Source organism: Podarcis melisellensis (genome assembly GCF_964234715.1).
Source record: "Podarcis melisellensis genome assembly, chromosome: 10".
Taxonomy (NCBI): domain Eukaryota; kingdom Metazoa; phylum Chordata; class Lepidosauria; order Squamata; family Lacertidae; genus Podarcis; species Podarcis melisellensis.
The window spans coordinates 52,312,333-52,339,888 of record NC_138542.1 but is presented as its reverse complement, the minus strand read 5'-3'; the positions used below and the strand labels follow the sequence as shown (position 1 = coordinate 52,339,888).

General features: G+C 41.6%; 1 protein-coding gene across 1 annotated transcript in view; it reads left to right on the top strand.

Moving 5' to 3' along the window:
- Nucleotides 1-27,556, top strand: part of STAB2 (stabilin 2) — an 81,816-nt gene that overhangs the window by 12,477 nt on the left and 41,783 nt on the right. The window contains exons 9-33 of the mRNA XM_081928144.1: nt 5-138; nt 1,556-1,689; nt 2,898-2,980; nt 4,421-4,570; nt 5,890-6,033; nt 6,828-6,890; nt 6,995-7,114; nt 8,370-8,423; nt 8,940-9,020; nt 10,916-11,068; nt 11,445-11,507; nt 11,756-11,839; nt 13,043-13,129; nt 14,120-14,231; nt 15,217-15,397; nt 17,015-17,108; nt 17,481-17,639; nt 19,405-19,500; nt 21,830-21,925; nt 22,571-22,618; nt 23,810-23,946; nt 24,888-25,002; nt 25,731-25,808; nt 26,055-26,153; nt 26,285-26,392. Of these exons, the coding sequence (XP_081784270.1) occupies nt 5-138; nt 1,556-1,689; nt 2,898-2,980; nt 4,421-4,570; nt 5,890-6,033; nt 6,828-6,890; nt 6,995-7,114; nt 8,370-8,423; nt 8,940-9,020; nt 10,916-11,068; nt 11,445-11,507; nt 11,756-11,839; nt 13,043-13,129; nt 14,120-14,231; nt 15,217-15,397; nt 17,015-17,108; nt 17,481-17,639; nt 19,405-19,500; nt 21,830-21,925; nt 22,571-22,618; nt 23,810-23,946; nt 24,888-25,002; nt 25,731-25,808; nt 26,055-26,153; nt 26,285-26,392 (2,673 nt within the window). The remainder of the gene's footprint in view (nt 1-4; nt 139-1,555; nt 1,690-2,897; nt 2,981-4,420; nt 4,571-5,889; nt 6,034-6,827; nt 6,891-6,994; nt 7,115-8,369; nt 8,424-8,939; nt 9,021-10,915; nt 11,069-11,444; nt 11,508-11,755; nt 11,840-13,042; nt 13,130-14,119; nt 14,232-15,216; nt 15,398-17,014; nt 17,109-17,480; nt 17,640-19,404; nt 19,501-21,829; nt 21,926-22,570; nt 22,619-23,809; nt 23,947-24,887; nt 25,003-25,730; nt 25,809-26,054; nt 26,154-26,284; nt 26,393-27,556) is intronic.

Genomic DNA, 27,556 nt, shown 5'->3' with positions numbered 1-27,556 from the left:
TTAGTCCCACTGCGAATGCAAAGAACATTTCAGAAAGTTTGTACCTGGACTTGGGTGCAGTATGACGGATATCTGTGCAACTCACAACCCCTGCCATAAATATGCTGAATGCACAATGGCTGCACCAGGACAAACTCAGTAAGTTGTCTTTCTGAGATATGTCTGCTGTTCTCTCATTGGGCTGCTTATCAAGATTGAAACTGCGAAAGTGAGGTTTTATGCAAAAATAAATTCCAGGTGGAATGGATGGGAGAGCAAGATGTTTATACCCTTCGTGTGGCAAAGTGTTCCGTGTCTGCATTTCCTCTGTATTATTTACATACCAATCAACAATCTAGCCAAAGCTCAGCATTTATTATTATTATTATTATTAATATTATTATTATTATTATTATTTATACGATCTGAAGAGAAACCAGAGTATATTATTATTACATTACTTGGACTGTCCTACCTCTTAGCAGGGCTGTCACCTGCTCAGGGCAGACACTGATCAGATCCTGATATCCTAGTTGGTAAACCACCTTTAAGTTCATTCCATATACTGTACTATCATTCCTTATCTAGAAATGTTACATCCAAACTGACTCACTGCTTTTTGTTGTTGATGTGCCTTTTATTTCGAAGACTGTTGAGACCCATCTGTTGAACTTCATTGTGTCTCTGCTGCTTTGTGTTGCCAGATTCCACTTTGAATGATTTTCTATGCCTTTTAGACTTTCTGAAGCAGGTAGATTGCTGACAAGAGTTTCTCTTCCAATGAAAGTCCCATGCTGCGTGACAACAGACCTTTGAAACTAAAGAGAGGAGCAGAAGCAGTTTGTAATTGCATACGCACCATACATCTAAAGCACATTACTTCACCCATAGAATCCTGGGAACTATTGTTTAACTCTCATAAACCTACAACTTCCAGCATCCATAACAAACGACAGTCCCCAGAATTGTTTGGGGGAAGTCATTTGCTTTCAATACGCTTTACATGTATGGTTCATATGCAGCCAGTGATGTTTTATGGGGCTGTTAGAAAAATCAGCAACCCCCCTGTGTTTGCACAAGCCATTACACTAGCCCAAAACAGCTCTTTGCATCATGACCTATGTAAACAACAACAACAACAACTCAGTATGGTAAAGGTAAAGGGACCCCTGACCATTAGGTCCAGTCGTGACCAACTCTGGGCTTGCGGCGCTCATCTCACTTTATTGGCCGAGGGAGCCGGTGTACAGCTTCCAGGTCATGTGGCCACCATGACTAAGCCGCTTCTGGTGAACCAGAGCAGCGCACGGAAATGCCGTTTACCTTCCCACCGGAGTGGTACCTATTTATCTGCTTGCACTTTGACGTGCTTTCGAACTGCTAGGTTGGCAGGAGCAGGGACTGAGCAATGTGAGTTCACCCCGTCGCGGGGATTCGAACTGCCAACCTTCCAATCAGCAAGTCCTAGGCTCTGTGGTTTAACCCACAGCACCATTCAGTATGGTATTGTTTAGTTAAAAACTCATGTTTGTTTCTTCATCTGGTAAACGGCAATACCTGTTGCTTTTTTGCTCAGATGTACATGCCAAAAGGGTTATGAAGGTGATGGATATATTTGCCACGGAAACATCATGGACCAGATTAGAGACATGAACACCAAACCTGGAGGGCAGTGGCAAGGAAAACTAATTTCTGCTATAGAACTCTTTGGTATGTAGATACATTCAACCAAGAAGGTTGGATTTCAAAACTTAGTTAGTAGGGGTGTGTGTTGCGACTGTCCGAAGACTCACAAATGAGAAATATTTGAGACCCAGATGGACTCAAGTGATCTTGAAGAGTTCTCCCTAGCTATTTCCTTCTGGTCTTTTGAAAGAACACCAGTTCTAAATCAAGATAGGTATTCATGTGATATAAGGATATGCTCTTATCCTTATATTTGTCTCCAGATCCATAAAACTGGGTGGATCCTTCAACGCCCATCTACTCTGTGGGCCTATCTATCAGTCTCAACCTATGCAATCCAGAGATACAGCCATACTATCTATTTAAAGCACACCCATTTAAAACATATTACTTCTCCCAAAGAGTCCTGAGAACTGTAGTTTCCCCCTCTGAACCAGGAAATACCAGGGAATGCAAAACATACATTCTACCACTGAGTTTCAGAACAGAAAGTACCTGAATGGGATGCTTAGCGTTTGCATCATGCCATTGCTGGGAAGTACATGCATTATCTTAGCATAAAGGACAGTTAAATTCACACACACACACACAGAGAGAGAGAGAGAGAGAGAGAGAGAGAGAGAGAGAGAGAGAGAGAGAGAGAGAGAGAGAGAATGAATGGGAGGAAGAAGATTATAAACTTGTGGAGGAAACAGGATGGATAAGGACAGTAGAGGAAACTGCTGATGGGAGATAGCAAGAAATCCATCCCCTATAATTATCTGTTGTGTTTACAGTTTCCAAAGCTGTAGTATCAACTCCTCCCAAATTTAGATGGTCAAAAACGAACATTTTAGCTGTTTCAGAATAAACACAATTACCTCTTGGAGGCCCATGAACAAATTTCGCCTTAGGTGGCAAAACAGGATGAGCCGACCCTGGCTATAGGCCTTAATTTTTTTAATGTTAATAATTGGTTGCACTCTTCTGATACATTTCTTAAAGTTAAAACAAAAAAAAATTCCTTCCAGTAGCACCTTAAAGACCAACTAAGTTAGTTCTTGGTATGAGCTTTCGTGTGCATGCACACTTCTTCAGATACATTCTTCAGATACATTCTTCAGATACATACAGATTTCTTAAAGTTGTCTCCCTTTATTCTATGCATTTAAAAAAATCCATTAAAAATACTTATACAGAATTCATTTTACAGTATTCATTCTTTTGTTCCATTTTTCTGTTTTCCTCTTAAGAAAATGCCTACGAATGGCCGCTGAATACTTTGGGACCATTTACAGTTCTTGTTCCAACAAGCAAGGGGTTCAAAGGAGTAAACGTAAGTGTCGTGCTCAAAAATGGCATATTTTAAAAATGATAAATATTTGTATTAGTTCAATATGATGCCTCGCAGAAGTTTTGGATGGGAAACTCCCATCAGCCTCAGCCACTGTTGCCATGTCAGCTGGACTTGATGGAAGTTGTAATCCAAAATGCCTGGAGGGCGCCAGGTTGGTGAAGAAGTGATATGACATAATATTTTATGTTCTGAGCATATCCACAATAAAATACAAATTTTTTTGCCCTATTGGGTAGCAATTATATGCAGCCTTAAACTGATTCAGTGTGCTACTTAATAGTTGTAGTCAAGCCAAAGGGTCATGCTCAACTAAGTTATTTTTGGAATAGGCCTGCTGAAATTAATGTACCTAAATTAGTCATGTCCATTAATTTTCATAGGTCTTCTCTGAGTATGATTAATATTATGGCAGCAATCCAAAATCTGTTGCTCAGCTTGTATATCCTTTTGGGTGAAGCATATTATTTTGTGGTTGGGCAGCACAATTTTCTAGCTAGCTTGAGCTGTAGCTCTTGTTATTGTGGTCTGTATTATGCTCACCTATTGGTTAGTGCCAATGACATCCCTGATAACCTGTCAGCTTTGTTCATTCAACATTTTGAAAACGTTCAGATTTTTTTTTTTACTACTGTAGAACAGAATGCTTTTCTGTTTTGTACAAGAACCTAGGAATAGAAGGATGCTTCCTTGGGCTCTGTCATTAGGAAAAAGATGTTACCTTTTATTTTTTTTCTGTTTTCACTACTTTGGGCCCAGACTAAGACTGCAAGCCTAATCATGTGTAAAAGGTAAAGGGAAAAGGACCCCTGACCATTAGGTTCAGTCACAGATGGCTCTGGGGTTGCGGCGCTCATCTCGCTTTACTGGCCGAGGGAGCCGGAGTATAGCTTCTGGGTCATGTGGCCAGCACGACTAAGCTGCTTCTGGCTTCTGGCCAGAGTGGTACCTATTTATCTACTTGCACTGCATGCTTTCAAACTGCTGGGTTGGCAGGAGCTGGGACCGAGCAACAGGAGCTCACCCTGTCGCAGGGATTCGAACCGCCGACCTTCTGATCGGCAAGTCCTAGGCTCTGTGGTTTAACCCACAGCGCCACCCACATCATGTGTAGTCAGAAGTAAATCCCACTGAATTCAGTGGGGTTTACTCCCAGGCAAGCTATGACTGCAGCCTACATTACTTTTGGTCCTGTTGAAATCAGTAGGACTTGAAAATCCTGTCACCATGATTGATTTCAATCGGCCTATGTGTTACTAACCCCATAGTTTGGTCTCTCCAGCACTTGGAAATCACATGTTCTCTAGATGCAGTCTTTTACCTCCCTTTCGATTTTTTAGGGTGCCTTTTCCACATTATTGAGATTTATTTGTATTAGAAGCCTAGATAATATCATTTCCCTTCATTCTGCTAATCTTCCAGGTTAAAGACATTCTTTCTAATAAAGAGAGTGCTCAGTATTTTGTGAAGCTCCACATACTTGCTGGTCAGCTGGATCTGAATGGGTTGAATAGTACAAGTACAGTTTATACTCTCACGGGCAAACCAGCTGTCATATTAAATGATGAAAAGGTAAGGTATGCTTTTCACTTTATTACTGCTATTTCACTAGCAAGTGCAAAATTGATATTGGGTTTGTTTGGCAGAGTTTTAACTGTTTTGTGTGTGAACTACTTTGGCTTATTGCTGTTGTTTTTTAAAGTTGTGCTTTTACCTTTTATTTTAGTTTCACTGTGTTCTTACTGGAAGGTACTTTGTGGACATTGTAGTGGAAAACAGGATATACAATGATACATATAAATTTTATACTCCATTTTTCTACTACTATGGCCCCCAAAATGGTTTGCAGCAAGCCTTAATCCAGCAGCAGCAAAACCAATATCAAACGCAAATAAAAATCCATTTGAAATGGTGAAACAACAGATTTAGAATACAGCAATGTTTTATAAGACAGCTAAAGCTAGTTATTCAGCTCCCAGAGGTGCTAACTTTTCTGCATCAATACATGCCCTATCAACAAGAGGTTTCTTTTGCTCGTTGTGTAAGTTTATTAAACTTAAAGGTCTGGTTGTTGTTTTTTTAAAGGCTCAAATGACAATCCAAAGTCATGGTATGTTGAACTGATGCTATAACACAGTATGATGCAAATACAGAGTAGGTTTCAGGTATAATATAGGAATATAGGAGGCTGCCTTATACCATGTCAGACCATTTGGTCCAGCTACCTTAGTATTGTCTACTCTGACCGACATCAGCTCTCCAGTGTTTCAGAAGTTTTACATGCAAAGCAGATGCTCTACTACTGAGCCATAGTCCTTGCCATAAAGGGGCCTTGGGCAAAGTGGTGGACTTCCCTGGCTGCAGTGACAGTGGCCCATGCAGTGCTGGGGAGCTGGGTCTATCTGCCCTTCTAATTTCTCACAATTTCTAGTCCATTGGCAGCTGCCCAAGGATGCCTAGTGCTGACATCAGCCCTGCACAAATGCAGTAGTCCAAAGTCATTTGAAGCCCAGTTCCTAAGGGTCGTACAACTAGTATATTGACTGTACCTCTTCTTGAACACTGTGTGCTTGTACCTGGTAAGCCAATGTGGTGCTCTCCAGATGTTGGCAGACTACAGCTTCCATCATTGTTGACCACTGGCCATACTGGTTGGGGCTGATGGGGCTTGCAGTCTGCCAGCATCTGGACAGCAGCTTGTTGGCTACCCTATTCTATATTTTATTTCAGATGCCTGCCTGATGTCAAATGAGATTTGAGTGCTGAATATCATACAATTTATATAGCAGCTCATGTTCTTTATTATTACTACTACTACTATTATTGTTACATAAGCAGTGTGTGCCTTGTTAGATAAAATAATCCTATATTTATTTTCTGGGCCTTTATAGGACAATCTACTTAGAATAAGATTACAGGGAGGGAAGAAGAAAGTGAAAATCTTACAAGCAGATATTGTCGCTTCCAATGGAATTGTGCACATTGTTGATAGAGCCCTGGACAATACAGAACCAAGCTTTGAAAGTGATAAAGAGGTGAGGTCAAATACAGGCAAGTGACTATAACAGTTTAGAACCATGATTTTACCTATGAATTTAAACATTTCTTGCGACATGCCTGCTGTGCAATAAAGCTGGAGAACAGTAGTATTTATATAGTACTTTAAATGCTCCGAGTGATTTTTTCATGCATAAAACTTTGAAACAACCCTATAAAACTAGGCCTCTGGTGAGGTCAGACTAAGGGATACTTGTCCAGCTTGAACTTAATGCTAAACTACGGTTCAGCATGATGTGGTCGGCAGCAGCAGTCCTCAAGACTTAGGCACTCCCTTCTCCTGTTCTCTGTTGTTGCCATGGGGAAATTGTAAGCTCTTGTTTCTGTTTTGGATTAACCACAATTTAGTGTTCCACCCAGGCATGCATCTTTTTAATACCTCTCTGGAAAAGCCAGGGATTGAATTAGGAACTTTATGCATGCAGAGTACATCCTCTACCACTCCTTCCTGCTGAGCACTGTTGTGCAGTGTCATTCATATAAAGCCATGCCAAAGGCAGATCTAGGCGAGCATTACCAGTGCAATTGCACTGGGCACTGAGCTTCTGGGGCACAGGAAATATGACATCCAATGGAAAGCGAGAGGTTGCGGGGCGGGGCACTGGCTTTTGGTGCCACTGGAATTTTTGGTGCCAACATCCGCCACTGGCCTTGCAAAGGTCTCTACATTCCTTTTAATACAAATAATAATTTGTATCATATACAATAATAATTGATGCACTCAGTTACCGTTGATATTCAAAGTAGGATGAATCTATTTCTGTCTTCTTAGAGATCTATAATGGCATTGCTTCAGGACAAAGTGAGATACAGCAGATTTAGATCCATACTAGAGGTAAGACAAAAAAAAAAAGATTTAAACAAATTTACAGATGTTCTTTTTGCAAAAAAAAATGCATATAAACTGCTGTTCCCTTCTGCTCTCTCTTTCTAAAATAGAACAGCATTGTGGGACCAATGTTAGATATACATCCAGGACCTAATACAATTTTCATTCCAACCAACGATGCTTGGAAGAGCTTGAAAGATGGAGAACTGGACTACCTGTTGTCAAGTAAGGTATAAGTCTTTAAATAACACATACGGGCATTCGTTCTTGTGTAGTAACAGTATCCACTAGGACACAACCAATGGTCAGCTTGAATATAGAAAATGTATACATCCCCCACCCAGAATGACACACAGCATTACTGGCTATTTGCACTCCATTGTTCAGTCAGCTTCTGGATCTTTCCTTACCACTAGCATAGCTTGTCTGCCACAAGTTGATTTAATCAGGAAAAGGATAGCCAATGCGGTACTCTCCAGATGTTGTTGGACACCAACTCAAAGCAGCTCCGGATTGCATAGTAAGGGATGGTGGGAACTGGTGGGAAGTTCAACAACTTATGGGGGGGTACCACAATGGCTATATAGAAGACCTTATATTTAGTTGTAATGACTACAGCTGTAAAGATGTGAATAGGACTTGAGGCCATGAAACACCTATTGAATATCATGCTTTGATTAAAAGCAGACATCCAGGTTGTCTTAATAAAAGCTAATTTTTCTGAAGAATCCTAAGCATAGGAGGGAAATTGACTCTCTGGTCAGTTGCTTTGTTTTGCCACAAAATATCAGACAAAAATATACATTTCCCCCCTTTTTTCATAATTACCCTTTTACTTATGTGAATGGGCTTCGCCTAATATACTTACTGGTTTGGATTTCTGTAGTGGATCCCATGCCAGGCTTTGTGGGGTCACCAGGCAAATGTACCTACCTCAGCACCAAACTGGCTGTGCGCTCTGGGCTCTCAAATTTCAGTGGCACCCTGTGTGACATTAAAATTTGGTCCCCTCCTGGGCCTAGTGGTCTCCGTTTTTGAATATTGTTTTGGCGCCCCCTGCAGCCTTGGGCGACCTTAAGGGTCACACCACCCTAAAGCCGCCTCTGACCAAACTGAGCCAGTGAAGAGTGGCTGCTGTTTCTCTTCTCTGGAAGATGCAGCACCTCCACTGGGGTCAGAGGGTGAGAGCAAATGAGCAAAGAAGCCCAGTGGCTTGAGAATGCCATTGTGCTTTGCATCTTCTCACAGCTCAAATCAGATTTCGCTTCTTTGGTCGGCATGAAAAAGAAAATATTGCATGATGCCGTGGGCGTAGCTGCTCCCATCCCTTCATCAAGTAAAACAATAGAAATATTTAACTAACTGACCAGTCATGTTGGTTATGCCCCCCTCCAACAAAAGCCCTGACCCCTCCAACAAAAGCCCTGGCTATGCCCATGCAGGATGCTTGTTCAGATAAATGTGGCTCATTCTTTATTTATGCAGGGTTCACGAAAGCTTCGCGAGCTAGTTCAGTATCACATTGTTCCTCACACCCAGGTTAGTGCAATTGACGTCTGTGCTAGATTTGATATTACCTTATTATAGTAGACTTGTTACTTCTTACTACTGAAATCTACGATGCCCCTCATAACTTATTGAAATCCTTATGTCCCAGTGCCCACAAAAGAAGTGTGTGTGTATGGGGAGGTGTTCTATAATGATTTGCAGCAGGGCCGGCCCACTCATGAGGCAAGGTGAGGTGACTGCCTCAGGTGGCAGAATCCACAGGGGTGGCAGATCCCGATGTAGATCTTTATTTCCCGCCTTGTTCCTGATTTAGATCTTCACTCACCCATTCTTCCTCGTTGGGGAGGGCTGGCACCATTTTGTGGTTCACTTCAGGCACCAAAATGCCTTGCACTAGTGAGTGCACCCCTTTAAGTGTCATTATACTTTCATGGACTCCTTATTGAATACTCTTTGCTAATTATTTTCTATTCAATTAAAAAAAAAGGCTCCTATTGTAATATTTGGCTTTGGGGGGGAAATGAATTATTTATTCTATCCCTATAGCTGGAGGTAGCCAGCCTTATCTCAATAGGGCACATCAAGACTATGGCTCAACAGTTCATCTATTTTAACGTCACCAATAGTGTAAGTACAAGAAAGGCCAGTTCTTATTTATTCATTTTGTTTTCCTGTTTAATCCAGTCAAATTTTGTTTTCTGAATTCTGAAAGGTGTGGACTTTTTAACACACAGTTAACAACAGCTAACTCCTGCTTTCCAGAGTAAAGCCTCCAATTGTCACATTTCAGGCCTCCAACTGTCAAATCTCTGCTGTCTTCCACACTGACAACTAACTCCCTGCTGACCAAAACCTCAAGCCGTTCAGGGTCTGCTGCCATTCAAACCAATAACAGAAGTAACCCCTCAAGTCACTTGCTGAATTATCTCCGCCGTTGTACTTCTAGCAACAAGACCTGTTCTCTCATCCTTTCACATTGCTTCTTCAGCTCACGAGTTGAACCCATTTGCCTGATTCTGTTGAAAATGGTTGTGTTTAAGAGAATGTGAGATGATATGAACGTTCTGTCTGTGGTGTTTGATGTCAGATGGTTTATTTACACATGCAACGCATCACTTAATAACTGCAGCCATCAAGTGGTGGGTGTACATGTATGAGCCAAAACAGATTTTACTGTCATTACATAAAACTGAAAGATCAAAGCAAATTTTGCACACACCCTGCTGATATCACCACTTTAATGTTTAATACCTTGTGGAAATTAGCCGTTGTGTTATGAATATAACCCTTGACTGTTAATGTGGAGCAGTGGCAGCAATACTCACAAATACTCTGAGGTACACACTGCTGCTAAATGTACATTAACATATTTGTTACAGGGATATTATTTCCACATCTATTTACTCCTCTCAGAGTTCTCAAATAGCAGTTCTTATTTCAACAAACTGAATCTGGAATATTTCTGAAAGCGATGTGACACCTTGAGGTCTTACAGTCAGCACTTAACGTGTAAACAATTATATATGGGGCTGTTTGAGGTATATGAATGAAAAGGGGCCTCTTCTTCATAGTGATACTGCAGTTTTGTCCTTGGGAGCTGCTCTTTCAGACAAAAATATATGGGGCTGGATGTTGGAGGTTCTTTGAAGATTTGTGAGAGATACAGAGGTACCTTGGGTTACAAACGCTTTGGGTTACAAATGCTTCAGGTTACAGACTCCACTAACCCGGAAGTAGTACCTCAGGTTAAGAACTTTACCTCAGGATGAGAACAGAAATCGAGCGGCAGCGGTGTGACGGCAGTGGGAGGCCCCATTAGCTAAAGTGGTACCTCAAGTTAAGAACGGTTTCAGGTTAAGAACGGACCTCCAGAACGAATTAAGGTCTTAACAAAGGTACCACTGTATAAGGATTTATGAAAGACTGTGAGTGGAGTGTAAGAATATTGCTCTAGTATAGGGCCTTTTCTTTTGACCTTGCAATGCCATTAAACCAGAGGAGGAGTCTACTTGGCCACTTGTTATCTGAACATGAATTTGTGTCCTTGGCCATAGATACATTGTTCTTCGGTGTGGCTTTGACTAAGGAAACTCACTTTGTCTGCACATGAAACGCTCATCAGAAGCATACTCTCTCTAGACATACTGCAAGGATAATTAAATATATATGAAAAAATATAGGCAAAAATGTGTTATTGATAATACTTGGTATGGGAGATAAATTCCCACACACACAAAAAAAAGGATTCTGGACTGGAGCACTGCCGAGTCCTGGCTTAGATTAAACCTTCACACAGATTTGCAAATTAAGCCTTCTTTTTATTCTACTTATTCATGTAACTGCTTTGAAATACCAAGAAACTGTTTAGTTGGATTAAAACAACAACAGCTGTAAGAGGTCCTGATTATGAAGAATGTAAACAAATACAGAAGCAAGGATGCATGATATTGTCAAATAATACAATGAAAACATTTTGAAGTACTGGCATCTAATTTCAAAATAAATAACTCTTATTTATGCAGGGACAAATCCTGGCAAATGGTGAACCTATAGAAGATGCAGACATTGTTGCAAAAAATGGCCGAATTTACACACTTTCTGGCGTTCTCATACCACCTTCTGTAATCCCAATTCTGCCACACAGATGTGATGAAGAGAGAATTGAAATTAAGATGGTAAGGCTCTTCATAACAAAACAGTAAAAGGCAGTATCCAATAACTGCTCTAGCAGAGCTAGTCAACAGATGTTGCACTCCATCTCCCATCAGCCCTAGCCAGCATAGTCAATGGAGAGGGATGATGGGAGTTGTAGTCCAGCAATATATGGAGGGCACCATGTTGGCTACCGCTGATGTATAGAGTTCCTTCGCACCTAAATCCCAGTCCATGCCAGCCCAACAGAGGGAGCTAATTGGCCTACATATTCCTTTCTGCAAACACAGAAGCCCTTTGTGGTCATTAGAACTCACATAAAAACCTAATTCTGCTTGACGCTATGTTTGTGAGGCAAAACTGTACCTTCATAAACTATAATTGTTCCGTTTGTTTCAGGGTACCTGTGGAAAATGCCCAGCACTACACAGGAATAGTTGTCCAGAAAACTCAAAACCTGTTGTAAGTTAACATATTATCTGTCCAATCACCAAATAAATTTATAAACGACAAAAGATTTCCTTCTACATGCATTTCGGTAAAATGTATTAACAGCATTTGTGTTAATATAAAAAGAATAAAAACAAGCAGCATATTATGAATGCAATCTGCTCTCCAGCAAAATTAACATCATTGTTTGCTTTCCATAGAGCACAGTGTTGGTTATGGGTGGTTTGTTTTAATGTGTGGAATTTTTTTTAATACTGTAGGCTTTCACAAGGAATCGATGCATTTACCACGAACAGAGCTTTCTCAGATATGGGTGTGCTAAATACTGCAATGTAACAAAAAAGGTGAGAGATGCAAATTACATTTCTGTTTGCTTCCTATAAAACTGCTGATAGCACCAGCAACTACTTACTACTGTATACAACAGTGGTCTACATGAACTTTTGCCACAACTAATAGAACATCTTCATTATTTTTGTATTCGCTTCTTGAAGACTTAGGTAATAAAGCACATAAAAAAACCCAGACATCATGCATACAAAAATATTCTGAGTATATACGGTATCTATTTCCACAAATGCGTCTGGTGATCACAACAGCAGCACGGATCCAGGAGCCATTATGGAGCCTTAAGGAGACCCAAGAGCAGTAGCAAAAAGCATTAGGGAGGACCATAGCAAAGACTGTAGCTCAGTTGTAGGGCATCTGGCTTGCATACGGAATGTTCCAGGTTCAATCCCCAACAGTTCCAGGTAGGGCTGTCCCCATCTTATAATAATAATAATAATAATAATAATAATAATAATAATAATAATAATAATAATAATTTATTTATACCCTGCCCATTTATACTTCCCCAGCCACTCTGGGCGGCTTCCAACAAAATATTAAAATACCGTAATGCATCAAACATTAAAAGCTTCCCTAAAGAGGGCTGTCTTCAGATGTCTTAAACCTTGGAGAGCTGCTGCCAGTCAGTGTTGGCTGAGGTTGATGGACCCAGTGGCGTAGCGTAGGGGGTGCAGGGGGGGCCGGCCGCACCGGGTGCAACATCTGGGGGGGGCACGCTCGCACTCGCAGCTCTCTGCCCGAGTGCTAAAATCCACGGGTTAGGGGGGCGCAAATTACTTGCCTTGCCCCGGGTGCTGACAACCCACGCTAGGCCACTGGATGGACCATTGGCCTGACACAGCAGCTGGCTGTGTTCCTATGCAGTAGGCAACAGCAAGAGAAAGCTAATACAGCACAAGAAAGGTATAGCAGATATTACAAACAATGCTACAACCTTCTTGTACTCTTAATGAATGCCCAGGCCTGTTCAAAGCTTGCCTGGAGCCCAGGGTGGCTGGGAGACACGGAGCATTCTTGGCATGACAGTGTGAATCTGGCAGGCCTCTGGTGGTGTCCCCCAGCTGGCTTAGCCCTCCAATTCCTGGGGCAAGTGTACCCAGCTCACCCCACCCCCAATCTGCATGGGCCTGCTCTTAACAAATTTGCGCGCTGCTCCTTTTTCTTTTGTCATGAGGAAATGTTTGCTTATTTTGCAGGAGCCAAAGTGTTGCAAAGGATTCTTTGGCCCAGATTGCAATCAGTGCCCTGGTGGCTTTTCCAATCCCTGCTCAGGAAATGGACAGGTAAGAGAAAGAAATATTTTCACTGTCAACCGGTCTCCATTTCCTTTGTTGAAGTCTAGTAAATAGGCATATGAAACCGTTTGCTTTTGACACAGATGTCAGTTCACTTTGGCGTTTTTCAGCATACCTGCTTGATTCATGACAGGGTCAGTTTTCACGCAGGGCATGAGGTGTTGCATGAAAAAATGCCCACACCTCCTTGAACACCCAAAGGAAAACTGAATGCATAGTAGAGATGCTTCACCATCTGCATCTTGCACCAAAGTAAATTTATATCACTTCATGTATCACAAGCTGAGGACTGTAAATAAGCTCACATTCTTAGCATCATAGAATAGGCTATGTTGTGGACCCTGGACCACTGTTCAAAATGTCTAGCTTTTAAACCTCAGGTTAATGGGGTGAGGGGTTGGATCACACAGTGAGGGCTAATGGGGCACTGCCCCACCAACCTCAGTCTGCCCCTAGTTAGACCCCATCTGTCTGCTTCTTACTAACAAAAAGTCAGAGGCATTGAAAGTAAAACAGCAGGGAACATTCAGTTTGTAAATTAAGTGATAATTCTGTTAGTGGTATAGTAAAAAACCAAGTGGGAGCTGGGTACAGGTGTTGCTTACCAACCAGGAAGAATGGCATGATGTCTGCAGAGGTAGCAAGTATTCTGATTGGCTATGTAATCCTGTGAGAGTTTCTCCTCTGTATGTTTGGTTGACTGTCTCCCTGCTATGTCTAAGGCATGAACTGAGAAATACAAAGCATTTCTGTTCCTTTCTTCTCAAATGATACACTGTTTTGTTTAATTCTTATCAGTAAAGATTGCTTTTCTCTTTGGACTCCATCTGGGTGTTTAAAGTGGCTCTGGAAATGACAAAGGGAACTGGTATCTTGTAGGAAGGTGTAAGACACAATTCCCCAACAGAAATACCATTCTGATATATTTACATGTGAATTTCAATGTATAATTTCAAATATGTTTGTTCCACTTTGCAGTGTATGGATGGCATGAAAGGGAATGGGACTTGTGTTTGTGATAGGAAATTTGAAGGATCACACTGCCAGTTCTGTTCAAACCCAAACAAATATGGACCCCACTGTGACAAAAGTAAGCACCGCAGTTTCTCTCTTCCCTGGATATTTTAAGCCTTAGTCAAATTTCAGGGCAAAGAAAGCCTCTGACCTGAAGACAAGCACTTCTGAGTTCCATAAACTCCTAACTGGTGTGCTTCCTGTGCAGCTGAACTGGGAGGTCCTTAGTTCTTTGTGCCCAGGGGAAAGCATCAGTGAGGGGCCTGGCTCAGTTTCTATGGGCCTGGAGCTGTGGGATCTTGTTCAGTGGGCTCTGGCCTGCCAGCCTCTAGTTCACAGATAGGGATCATTTTCATTTCTCTCAGTTTCTCATTTTTCCAATCTTAGATTCAGTTGTCAAAAAAAAAAAAAAAAGATTCTCATGACAATTCATCAGCATTTTAGTGTGATTTTCTGTTGTTAAACTATTTTTTGTATGCAATTTTGCCTAATGTACACATTTTTGCAAACCAATTTTCCTTAATATAATACATTTTTATCTGTTCTATATGCATTTCATGCACGCTTTAGTATGTGCATTTTTGTACACATTACTTGGCTGAAAAACCACCACAAAATTCAAAGAAGTGTGAATTTTGAAGGGCACCTGAGTTTCAGTTTGCATGTGGTTTCAGAAAGTGTGGATTTGTAGATTCACCTTTAACTGTTAACAATCTAATTTTTGCTCCATCACTGCCCATGATCACCAGCGTCAGAGCCAGGTCCAGGTACCCAGTCCAGTTTCTTAACTGATAACACAGTAGCCTCTGACTTGGTGTCCTGGTCACTCCTGGCATCTGGGGTTGTGGCAGTTAAAATATTCTAACAGTCTCTTCTAATTTTATTTCATTGTTTATTGCTAAAAGAAAGAAAAATGGGAAAATGAAAGACTAGCTGAGATTTTATTTGCAACAACAACACATATATTACCTTTTTTAAATGGGTCTGATATCTCTCTCTCTTTCTCTCTCTCTCTATATATATTCCTCTCATTGGCATTTATTTCCCCCAATCTTCCACAGAATGTATGTGTGTTTATGGTAAGTGTGACAACCAAATAGACAGTGATGGGATCTGCCTTGCTGGTTCGTGCAAAAGTGGATATGCTGGAAAATTATGTGACACACAGGTGTTTCCATGCGGGACTTTTCTTCAGTTCTGCCATGCACATGCCGATTGCCAGTTTACCAATGGTGCTATGAGGTAGGCCCATTATACTGATCCTTTTTATACCACTCGGGGAACTATAAAGGAGTATGTGTCGGCACACGTCTCCCCACCTGTCATCCTCTATGTGAGTGAATGTGGTGCCTTCTGCATCTTCCTGGCCTCGACTGCCTGTGATGGGTCTGGAAGCCTTTCACAAGGAATACCTGCACTCACTCAGAGACTCACAGTCTTTATTTACATACGTATATAGAAAGTACAGAACATAGCTTCATGCATCCGAATCCTGAATCCTCGGTAGCAGATCCAGGAGGTGGGAGCTTTCGGCTCCTCCTCCAGCACAGGAGCTTGAGAAGCCCCAAGCGCCTTCTTTGTTCCCTATGTTTTAACCCCCTCCTGTCCTGTGCTGATGGAATGGGCATCGAATTTCTCTCTGTCCCTGAACTGGTTGAGTGGTGTTGCTGCTCTCTAGCATCAGGGAGCATCCTCGCCGCTTGAGTTCCTTCCACTTGCTTGTCCTCCTCCCCTTCTCCTGTCTTTTCTAAAGGCTCCCGTTTTTCCCCCTCCCTCACTCCGGGGCATTCCCTGGCAGCCCCGTGACACTGTCCCAATTGGTTTGCCAATTTATTTTTATAAAGGCTCAGAGTAAAACGAATTTGAATACCACCTGCCCCTTCCCAGTTGTGCTACTTAAGATTTTTAACTGGAGAATCAATCAAGGGCCATCGTTGGTGACAGAGCATGTGCTTCACACATACAGACAGGTTAGGATTCAACTGGAACCTGCAGTTAAAGAATCTTCGGCAGCAGTGGCAAAGCCTTGCATGCAGACAGTACCAGGTTCAATCCCTGGCATATCCAATCTGCAACTTTAGAGATACCCGAAGAAGCATCTCTACCCCCACTTTTTAGCCCAGACACTGAGGTCCAGCTCCGAGGGCCTTCTGGCAGTTCTCTCACTGCAAGAAGTGAGGTTACAAGGAGCCAGGCAGAGGGCCTTCCTGGTAGTGGCACCCTCCCTGTGGAATGCCCTCCCATCAGATGTCAAGCAAATAAACAACTACAGTGGTACCTCAGGTTACATACACTTCAGGTTACAGACTCTGCTAACCCAGAAATAGTACCTCGGGCTAAGAACTTTGCTTCAGGATGAGAACAGAAATCGGCCCGGCAGCAGCAAGAGGCCCCATTAGCTAAAGTGGTCCTTCAGGTTAAGAACAGTTTCGGGTTAAGAACGGACCTCTGGAATGAATTAAGTACTTAACCCGAGGTACCACTGTATCTGACTTTTAGAAGACATCTGAAGTCAGCCTTGTTTAGGGAAGTTTTTAATGTCTGATGTTTTATCATGTTTTTAATATTCTGTTGGGAGCCGCCCAGAGTGGCTGGGGAAACCCAGCCAGATGGACAGGGTATTATTGTTGTTGTTGTTGTTGTTGTTAGAGAGCCACTGTCTGTCAGTGTAGGCAATACTGAGGTAGATGGACCACTTCTCTGACCCAATATAAGGCAGCTTCCAGTGTTTCTAGGGTTAGGAAAGATCTCTACCTGTGGTCATACAGATCTGCTGCCCGTTGTGATAGAAACATAATTTTGGCTTCGTTTTACAACTGTCATGACTATTAATTTCACATGCTTTGATGCAAATTTTAGCTGCATTTGTAAGCCGGGATACGAAGGAGATGGAATAATTTGCAGCGAAGTAGATCCTTGTGCTAATTTAATTCCACACAGCTGCAATGCTAATGTAAGTACAAAATTCCTTGGCCTCTCTTAACGTATTTAAATTCTGAGTTTAATTATCCAAATTAAGAACATCTAAGTAAATATCTTTCCCAGTTAAAATGGTTGGTCCATTGGTCCATTGACCCAACAGGTTTCATATTATGTTCTAAAAATAATTGTGCTAAATCGTAAGTGAAATGTTGATGAAGTCTTTGCATTTATCACTGCGGAAATAGTTAGATTTAGGCTGCAGAAATTGTGGGTGAAATATTCACCTATCCACTTTGGTCTGTATTACTAAAATAAGCATGCAGAATCTTCCCCTGAACTCTGTCCTTCCCACATTACAATGCACAGGCTGTAACTCTGGTATGTCCTTTCCATATACCTGCAGGCAGAATGTGTTAAGACTGGCCCTGGGACCCATGAGTGTGTGTGCCAGCCAGGATGGACAGGAAATGGCAAAGACTGTTCAGAAATCAACAACTGTCTGTTGCCAAATTTTGGAGGGTGTCATAGTAATGCTACTTGCCTATATATAGGTCCGGGTCAGGTGAGTTAAAACTTCCTCTTAACTTCTGCACTGTGCGAATCTTCTGTAATCTTTCTTTATGTGGTAGCAACAACAATGGCAGCCAATGAGCTCAATAGTTAATAAACTGGTTCTTGAGTTTTGCGGTAATGTTGTTGTTTAGTCGTTTAGTCATTTAGTCGTGTCCGACTCTTCATGGCCCCATGGACCAGAGCACCCCAGGCACTTCTGTCTTCCACTGCCTCCCACAGTTTGGTCAGACTCATGTAGCTTCGAGAACACTGTCCAACCATCTCGCCCTCTGTCGTCCCCTTCTCCTTGTGCCCTCCATCTTTCCCAACATCAGGGTCTTTTCCAGGGAGTCTTCTCTTCTCATGAGGTGGCCAAAGTATTGAAGCCTCAGCTTCACGATCAGTCCTTCCAGTGAGCTCTCAGGGCTAATTTCCTTAAGAATGGATGCATTTGATCTTCTTGCAGTCCATGGGACTCTCATGAGTCTCCTCCAGCACCATAATTCAAAAGCATCAATTCTTCGGCAATCAGCCTTCTTTATGGTCCAGCTCTCACTTCCTTTGCGGTAATAATGCAGTCCAAATGACATGCAGTTAGTAGCTCGTTCATTAGCGCATATATTCAATGCCACCCTGCCACTGCTGTCAGCACCGCTGCCTCCGCTACTCACTCTGCTGCTGCCACCATGCCCCCTACTGCATCTGGTGCTGATGAAGAAGCAGTGACGCTATCGGCACCAGTTTCAGGCAAGATTGCACCAATCTGGAAGGAGATCTTGCACAGATCTCGCCCCAGATCGGGGCCAATGTTGGTGCCACTTCTCCAGCACTAGAGGAAGTGAGGGGGCAGGGGGGCACCCGCAGGGTGCTGCCTCAGGCGCTTCTGCTACCTAAGGCAGAGGCCTCACCCTGCCTAATGGCTGGGTTGGTCCTGATATTTTTATTATAGTGGAATCTTGGTTTTCAAATGTAATCCATTTTGGAAGTCCATTTGACTTCCGAAACATTCAGAAACTGAGGGCCGAAGGGTTGCCAGCAAGATCAATGAGGAAAATTGAGAAATGTGCCTTGGAAGCCGTTTGACTTCTGAGGCGTGTTCGAAAACAGAAACACTTATGGGTTTTCAGCATTCAGCTGCCAAAACATTCTGCAGCCGAGATGTTTGAAAACCATGACTCATGGCTATTATTCTTCATTCTGATTCCCCAAGCTTCCGGTTGTCAAATTGTTTACTGAGCTTGCCTTTAACATCAGATTTGTTAAATTGTTAAAAGCAATCTTAAACCATCAAGTGTTTTTTAAACACACAATCCAGAAATCAACCAAGCCCATAGGTTCATTGACAATAAATAATTTGAAAACACCATAATCAAGGGGATCTTGGGGAAGGATGTTCCAGAATTGGTCAGTTACTATGCCCTGATTCTCACATACCCACCAACCTGGCATCTGACAGTGGCCAAACAGAGACAAGGAGCTGCCCTGATTGCCTGAGTGCACAGAAGGTTCACGGGGGATGTGGTGGTTGTTTAGGTACCCTGGTTCTAAACTGTCTAGGATTTTAAAGATGATGCCCAGAGTTGACTCCAAGCATCATCTATTGAACAGGCACTATTGCACTTTATGTTAGGTTAGGTTATTTATTAAATTTATATCCTGTCCTTCTACCAAAGGAGCCTAGCATGGCTTCATTTTAAACTTTTATTGACAGAGGTTGCCTAGGAGTTGAACAGTTCAAGTGAATAATTTTATTTACTATTCCCCCTACAATACAGAATGATTGTGAATGTAAGGAGGGATTTCGAGGAAATGGATATGAATGTGAACTGATAAACTCTTGTTCAGAACAAAATGGAAAGTGCCACCCACTGGTGAGTAATTCACTTTACAAAATTGTCCAAACTCTGCAAAGGTTTTTATAATAAAGATATACTAAAATAAGCATTATATTATTTTTCAGAGGATCACTAACATTTTACTCTCAATGGGTCTAACTTTGAGGCTCTCTAGTCCTTACAACTTAATTAAATTTTCTGTTTTAGCATCAGTATAGTAGATTTTGGGATGCTAATTATTGCCAAGCAATTCACTCTCAGCTTCAGCCGATTAGTAATACGATGTTGTGTCCTCAAGAACACACTTACTGTGTCCTGTGGGATCACAGTAATGAGGCTGCCAGTGGCTGTCACTTTACCCCTGGAGAACTTATCTTAGTAAATCTTATACCTTAATTGAAATTATGCATGTTTGTGATTGTGGGAGATTGTTTACAGCCAGCATGGGGGCCCTGTATGCCAGAACCTGTATGCCTTCAGACGTTGTTGGACTCCAGCTTCCAGCATTACAGTCAGTGTGGTTACCAACCAGGGATGATGGGAGTTTTGGTCCAGCAACTTAGGTAGGGCCACAGATTCCCCACCACTGGTTTAGAGTAAAAATTTCACAACCAACAATGCACTCTGTTGAAGGCCTCATTGCTCCTCATTCTTTTTAGAGAGGCATACTTTTTCAAGCAAACAGGTAGTCATTCTACACCTGCCATTTAACATGGTAGATTCATATCTCAGTGTGCCCACTTCTTACATGACTGACAAACAGCCTGTTCAGATGCTGCTTGAGAATAGGCCTCGTGTGATACAACAGTGCTGAACGAGGAAAGGGGAGAAATTCAAGTCAGTTTGCATTTAAAGTCAAACCTATCACATTTGCATGTTCCAGAGAAATGTAACAAGGAACCCTTCAACATTTACAAAATTCAGATAATTTTACAATGCCTATGTTTACTAAAGTGCACACACATATATAGAGGTAAAATGTGCATTAAATGGGAATAAAAATGTGCATATTAATGAAAATATCATACAAGAATACATTGTATTAGGGAAAATGCTTACAAAAATGTAACATTAGTCAAAACTACATACAAACATATGTTTATTAGGAGAAATTTGCATTAAAATGCTGAAGGATGAGGATTTAAAGAAAACTAAATTTCAAATTGCTTCAAAAATGCAGAGAACTGAATTTAAGACTGGAAAAATAAACAGAGAGAACAGAAACTTCCATCTTTGATGCTGAACTTGTACTGGAGAGACTTGGGATCAATTTAGGACTCCATGGTTTGATATCAGATTGGGTTTGGTCAAAGCAAGCTATATTCTAAACAAAAACATTCAGGAGCATGATGTGGTCTAGATGCCTCCTGCCAACTCTGCAAACCACACAAGTCCTTGAACTCTGCCTCACCACCTTCCCTTCTTATTTTTCAAGTGGCAATAGAAAAGTCTCACTTAAAATTTATCTGACAGGCCACCTCCCTCTCTGGCACTTTGTATGGAGGTATTACCAATATAAGATGAATGCCACATTTGCAGTAGCCCTAAATTAACAACTGTTATCCAAAGAGCAGGGCAAACAAATAATAATTCACTGAGTACTTCTGTGCAGACTCTGTTGAGACAAAACAGAATTGTGGCTTTCACAACAGAGGCTGATTATTCCTCCCCTCCCAATCTTATAATAGAGCTCTAAGCATTAGCTGAATAATTCTTGCAACTAACACCTTAATTAGTGTATTTTAATTAAAAGGATTTACTTTACAGTGGCTTTGCTTCCCATGTAGATAACTGTACACTAGATGTTAATTAGTTGATTTCACTGGCACTTAAGCAAAGGTCACCTCTAAATATCTTTTTTTTTAGTATTGATCTTAATTTTCTTGCACAAAGCTTATGCAGAGGTTATAATGTTTACTGAACATTTGTTCCAACTTGTTTGTGGCCAGTTACACAACAATGAACATTAGTTTGCATTTATTCTGATTTGTTTGTTGGGTGTTGGTCTTCCTGGTATTAATTTGTTTGTCACACACTTTTCAATGCATTTTCTCATCGCTTTCCAAACTGCAAAATGCCAGGTTCTTCTTTAAAGTGAATCTGTTGCACTAGGGTGACAGAATTGTTTAGCCCACTGTAACAATGCAAAACTAAAGTTCCAGTATGCACTTGAATCCTTCCTGCAAAACAGTCTGGAAGCACCCAAAAGTGTACTTTTAAGTATTTGTTCAGAAGAAATGCGTTCAGTAATTAGGGCCCTACCAGTTATGTAAGCGCAAAAGCCTTTTATGCTGCAAAACCATATTGCATTGGGAAGAATACACAGGTGGCTAGGTGTTTGATTATTATTTCCCTGTTCTAACAGGCTGTTTGTCAGTTCACATCTTCTGGAGTCTGGGAATGTGTGTGTTCAAAGGGCTATGAGGGAGACGGCAGCATATGTTATGGAAATGCAGCAGAGGTGCGTAGGAACCTAACATTTGCCTAAATGATTATGACCAATATCTCAGCTTCTACATTACAAATGCCACCATGTGACAGAGGCACCTGGCACAAATACCCCTTCTTAGAGGAAGTTTATACTCACTGTTTTTATGCTTTATTTGCCAGGAAACAGTATCATGTCAATTAAGAGCAAGGTGATAATATTAAATAAAATTGCCTTTATCATATCTAAAGTACATGCAATACATCCTAAAAATGAATACAACCAGCACCACAATAGGTATAGCTATTTTCAGTAACTACCATGTTAACTCACACATACATAAAATCTGGGGGAAGAACTGCAAAAGCAAATTTACAGTACCAATAGGGTTCCAACTACCATCACAATATGTTTGTATACATGAAGCAAGGGTATGGCTCAGGTTAATTCACAGCAACTATTAACTTATAGAAAAGCATATTGCAGATGAAGCATTATCAATATACCAGCTGTCATCTTACATCTTCATACAAATGAGATGCAAAATATTCCATTGTTGCAAAACAGGAGATGCCAGGGACTTCAAACTGAGACCATGTGCTTGGAAAGCATGGGCTCATCCACTAAACTGTGGGCCATCTGTACATGTCATTTATCTTTCTTTCTCTCTCTGCTCAGGAATTGTCTTCTCTGTCGGAAGCAGCTGGATTTAATGAGTGGGTTGGTGTGAGTACCTCTTCTAAAAATATATCGAAAGACGTGACCAGAGCAATTCCTGTGGAGGGGGTGGGCGGGGAGAGAATCTGTGGCGCAGCTGCTGCCACTTCCGATATCCTACTGGCATGAGATGCAGTCAGGACCATAGCTGTCAACTTTTCCCTTTTCTTGCAAGGAATCCTATTTGGAATAAGGGAATTTCCCTTTAAAAAAGGGAAACGTTGTCAGCTGTGGTCAGGACAGGAGGGGGTCACTTCACACACACCCTCCCACTGACAAACGTTAATTTCCCCATTTGGCCCCTATTAACACCAGTGGGAGGGAAGTTAACTATGCCAGCTGTAGGGCCACGTCAGCTGTAGGAGACTTTGCATCTTAGAGATACAAATGTTGTCCTCCCATTACACGTAGTACATCTGCATCAGCAGAGCTTTCCTCAGTGCTGTCCCACTGATGGGACAGCAATTATGCACATTTCAAAGACCCCCTCAGCCAGCCTCTGGGTTGCAACATGTTTGTTTGCTCATGAACAAAGGAAGAGCCTTAGGGATCAGGCCAAAAGCCCATCTAGTTCAGCATCCTGTTCACAGAGTGTCCAAGCAGATGCCTATGGGAAGCCTGAAATCAGGACCTGAGCACAACAGCCCTCTCCCCACTTGTGGTTCCTAGCTGCTGGCTTTCAGAGGCCTACTGCCTCAGACAGTAGAGGTAGATCATTGCCACAATGGCTAGCCTAGTAGCGACTGATATTTTCCATGAATCTTGTTTAATCCTCTTTAGAAGCCATCCAATTTGGTGGCCATCACTACTTTTTGTGGGAGTGAAGGAGCTCTTCCTTTTGCCTGTCCTTTTGATTCTTCCAACATTCAGCTTAACTGGATGTCTATGAGTTCTAGTATCATAGGAGGGAGAAAAATGTAGTTCTGCTTTCTCCACACACCATGCATAAATTTATACACCTCGATCACGTCCGTTCTTACCTTTTTCAAAATTAAAACAAAAAAACTAACATTCCTCAAAGGGAATTTACTCTATCCCCACAGACGATTTTGCTTGCCCTTTTCTGAACCTGATAACTAGACTCCTTTTCAGAAGATGAAGTCCTTCCACTGTTGGCATCAGCCAAAGACTGATGCTGGTCCATAGAAGAGCTTACGATATTAACAAATTAATGGCAATGTGTTTTGTCTTGTGATTTAGGCAGCTGCAGTGAAGACATTACTGGCAGATGCAGCAAATCTAACCCTCCTTGTGCCTTCTCAGCAAGCAATTCAAAACATGGACCAAGAGGAGAGAAATTTCTGGATGTCGAAAAACAACATCCAAACTCTAATAAAGTATGTCAAACATTTTTTCACCCTTGCCATTCCATTTAAATGCATTTATAAAGTACTTTATCCTTTACCGGAATTGTCTTCTTAATTACTGTGATAGTCTTCTGTACCAAGGGGCATGATCAGAGCCGAGGTTTACACATAAAGAGCTAGTGCTAAAAAAAATTAACTCACTTAAGAAAACTAGCCAAAATACCCACAACCCCTTCTGTACCAGTCTTCCAGCCCCTAATACTTGTCCTACATCCTGTGATTTTTTGTGGCTGGGGCAGGGGCCTCCTTCATCCAATGAGTTTTCACTGGTGTCTTGATTTTAATCCAGGACACAACTCCTTCTACATACATAATGACAATGCAACTGCCATATATCCACTGGTTATGCAATAGCTGCTCCATCTACTCCACAATCAGAGAAGTGATTCTGGTTTCCAATGCTGAAATAAACACAACAACTATCTTCTACACAACTATGAAAGTTGGAGGAGTATTGTTCAGCTTTACATGTTAGCCACCTGACTGAATAGCAATCTATATATTAAGAGCAATGGCAAGGAAGCCACTCACCTGCATTGTTTATACCAGGGATGGGGCCCTGCTGATGCAGTTGGACTCCATTTCCCATCAGCCCCAGCCAATATAGCCAACAGTGTTACTGAACTCCCAACGCCATGTGGAGGACCAGCAGATTCTCCATCACTCAGGTGGCACGGAGGAAGATTAGGAACTATGGGAGTTCCCTTTGGGAGGGAATTGGTCCCTCCCAAATAGTTCCAGGAAACAAATTGCCAGCAGCTGTGTAGGAAAGGGAAGCACCTTCTAACCTATTAACATATTAACTGCTCCTGGCTCAAATGGACTTTGAAAGAGAATTAGGTTTCTGTTGTAAGAAAATCTGAGCAGCCATAACTTTCACGTCATTTGAACCTAACTTGCATTTCTGTTAGGCACCATGTATTACAGGGAGCATACACCGTTTCTGACCTCCAAACCTTGTCGTCATCCAATGGGCTGGCAACATCTCTGCTTGGAAACTTCCTGGCTTTGTCCAAAGAAAGTGGAGTAAGTTCACCGCTACTCTCACTCACAGGCTGTTCTTATGTGTGCCAAGAGAAATGTGCTAATCAGATATCATCTTGTGTTTGAATATGCCCCTGTTTTGAGCAAGGGAGTAAGAACTTGCTAGTATGGGCCTCAAACACAATGAGGGTAATTTGTATCTAGTGGTAGGTATGGAAGGGGCTGTTAGTTCCTGTTCTCTGTTTCTCATTTTTCCAATCTGAATTTCAGTTCTCCACATTTCTGCAGCAATCTGCTTTTTTAAAAAAAGAAAAAAGAATCTTCATTGAAGAATTTCAATGTTAATTTCCCCCAATAAACACATTTTTGTATGTAATTCTGACTAGTCACACGTTTTTGCAGGCAATTTCTCCAAGTACAATGCATTTCTGTGCAGTATTTTCACTATGTGTATTCATCTGAATGCACACTTTCCCCTAATGTGTGCATGTTTGTAAACGCTGATTGGAGAACTACATCACAAAAATTGGAGACATGTGAATTTCAAATGTGTTTCAGCTGTCATATTGTTTTGGAAAATGCTTGGCAAAGGCTCTGGGGGTGGAGGGTGGGGCGTAAATCAGGGGAGTCTTCCAAGAGCCACACAGAGAGACCTAGAAGGCTGCGTTTGGCTTTTGGGCCTGAGAGATCACAGGTCCTAAGCCAGCTGTGATTTGAAACCTGGTAGTTTTATTTACATAAATGGTTTTCCCCCCACCCTTGCTTTCCAGAATTTTTCTGTTGATGGAGCCAACATCGTAGCAGGTGATATTGCAGCAACAAATGGGATTATACATGTAATTGATAAGGTATTTGCTTCCTTATTATTAATAGTTAGGAAACTGAGGTAAAAAAGATACTAAATGTTTAAAATATTGAGTTGGTGTTTTTATCCCTCCCTCCCTCCCTCTAGATTGGCCACTTAACATCACGTAAAACGGGAAAAAATACAGTGTTTCTCAAAATTATTTTCTTTTTATATTGTTGATATTGTTTTAAATGCTTTGCGCTACTGTGCCTGCTGTTTAAAATTGGCCTTGTGTTTTTGTTTGCAGGTTCTGACACCCCTTCGGGGAGTCAGTGGCACATTGCCCAAACTGCTTGCCCGCTTAGAACAGATGCCAGATTACTCCATTTTCAGGGGTTACGTTATTGTAAGTCTTCATGCCTTTTTGAGAAGTGCCATGCATTATTGCATGCATCCATGCTTTTATTTAAACTGCCATGCAGATAATAGGTAACAGTCTACTTTTTAAAAAACAACGCATTTCTCTCTTTACAACAGCAATATAATCTGGCAAGTGAAATAGAAGCTGCTACCACTTATACCATTTTTGCCCCAAGCAACAGTGCCATTGAAACCTACCTCAAGAACAAACAGTTAACCTCCCTGGTATGTATTGGTTTCCAAACTTTTTATCAGGGCATATTTGCAACCGTTCCTCTTGCTGCGTGGTTGGTGCTTTAAGAAAAAACTGAGAATGCAAAAATGCTGCTCACTTAAAGAAAGTGCTGTGGTGTGCTATACAACATTCTTCTATGTCAGGCATCCCCAAACTCGGCCCTCCTGATATTTTTGGGACTACAACTCCCATCATCCCTAGCTAACAGGACAAGTGGTCAGGGATGATGGGAATTGTAGTCCCAAAACATTTACGGGCTGAGTTTGGGGATGCCTGTTCTATGTGAACCTTTGCTGATTCTTCTACACTTTTAGCTCTGCATAGCAGGGGCTGTGAGCAGAGCCTGCCTTATGCCATTATTATTATTATTATTATTATTATTATTATTATTATTATTGTTATTATTTATTATCCATTCTGTGCACACGCATTCCCCTAGTGCAGATGGTCAAATGGGGTTTGTAGGTTTAAAAAGAATGAAGCCCTACAAATTTAATTTACCATACAGTGATGGGATACACGTTCATACCATGCAAAATGATACCTGTTTCATGCCACTGTTAATAATTTTAATAATAATAGTATTTTTTCATTTATACCCTGCCCATCTGGCTGTGTTTCCCCAGCCGCTCTGGGCAGCTTACAACATATATAAAAACATAATAAAAAACATCAAGCATTAAAACCTCCTGATACATAGCTGACTTCAGATGTCTTCTAAAAGTCAGATAGTTGTTTATTTCCTTGACATCTAAAGGGAGGGCATTCCACAGGGAGGGTGCCACTACCAAAAAGGCCCTCTGCCTGGTTCCCTGTACCTTTGCTTCCCTCAGTGAGGGAACCAGCAGAAAACTCTCGGAGGAGGACCTCAGTGTCCAGGCTGAACAATGGGGGTGGAGATGCTTCTTCAGGTATACAGGACTGGGGCCGTTTAGGGCTTTAAAGGTCAGCACCGACACTTTGAATTGTGCTCATAAACATACTGGGAGCCAGAGAAGATCATTTAGGACCAGTGTTATATGGTCCCGGCAGCCACTCTCGAAAACATATATTGTCTGGCTCCAACCTACAGCTAATTGATAATAAAATCCTTTGTCTACTGGTTGCTGCTGGCATCTGTTTTTGTCACAGAAAGCTTGGAAGTCCACACCTTG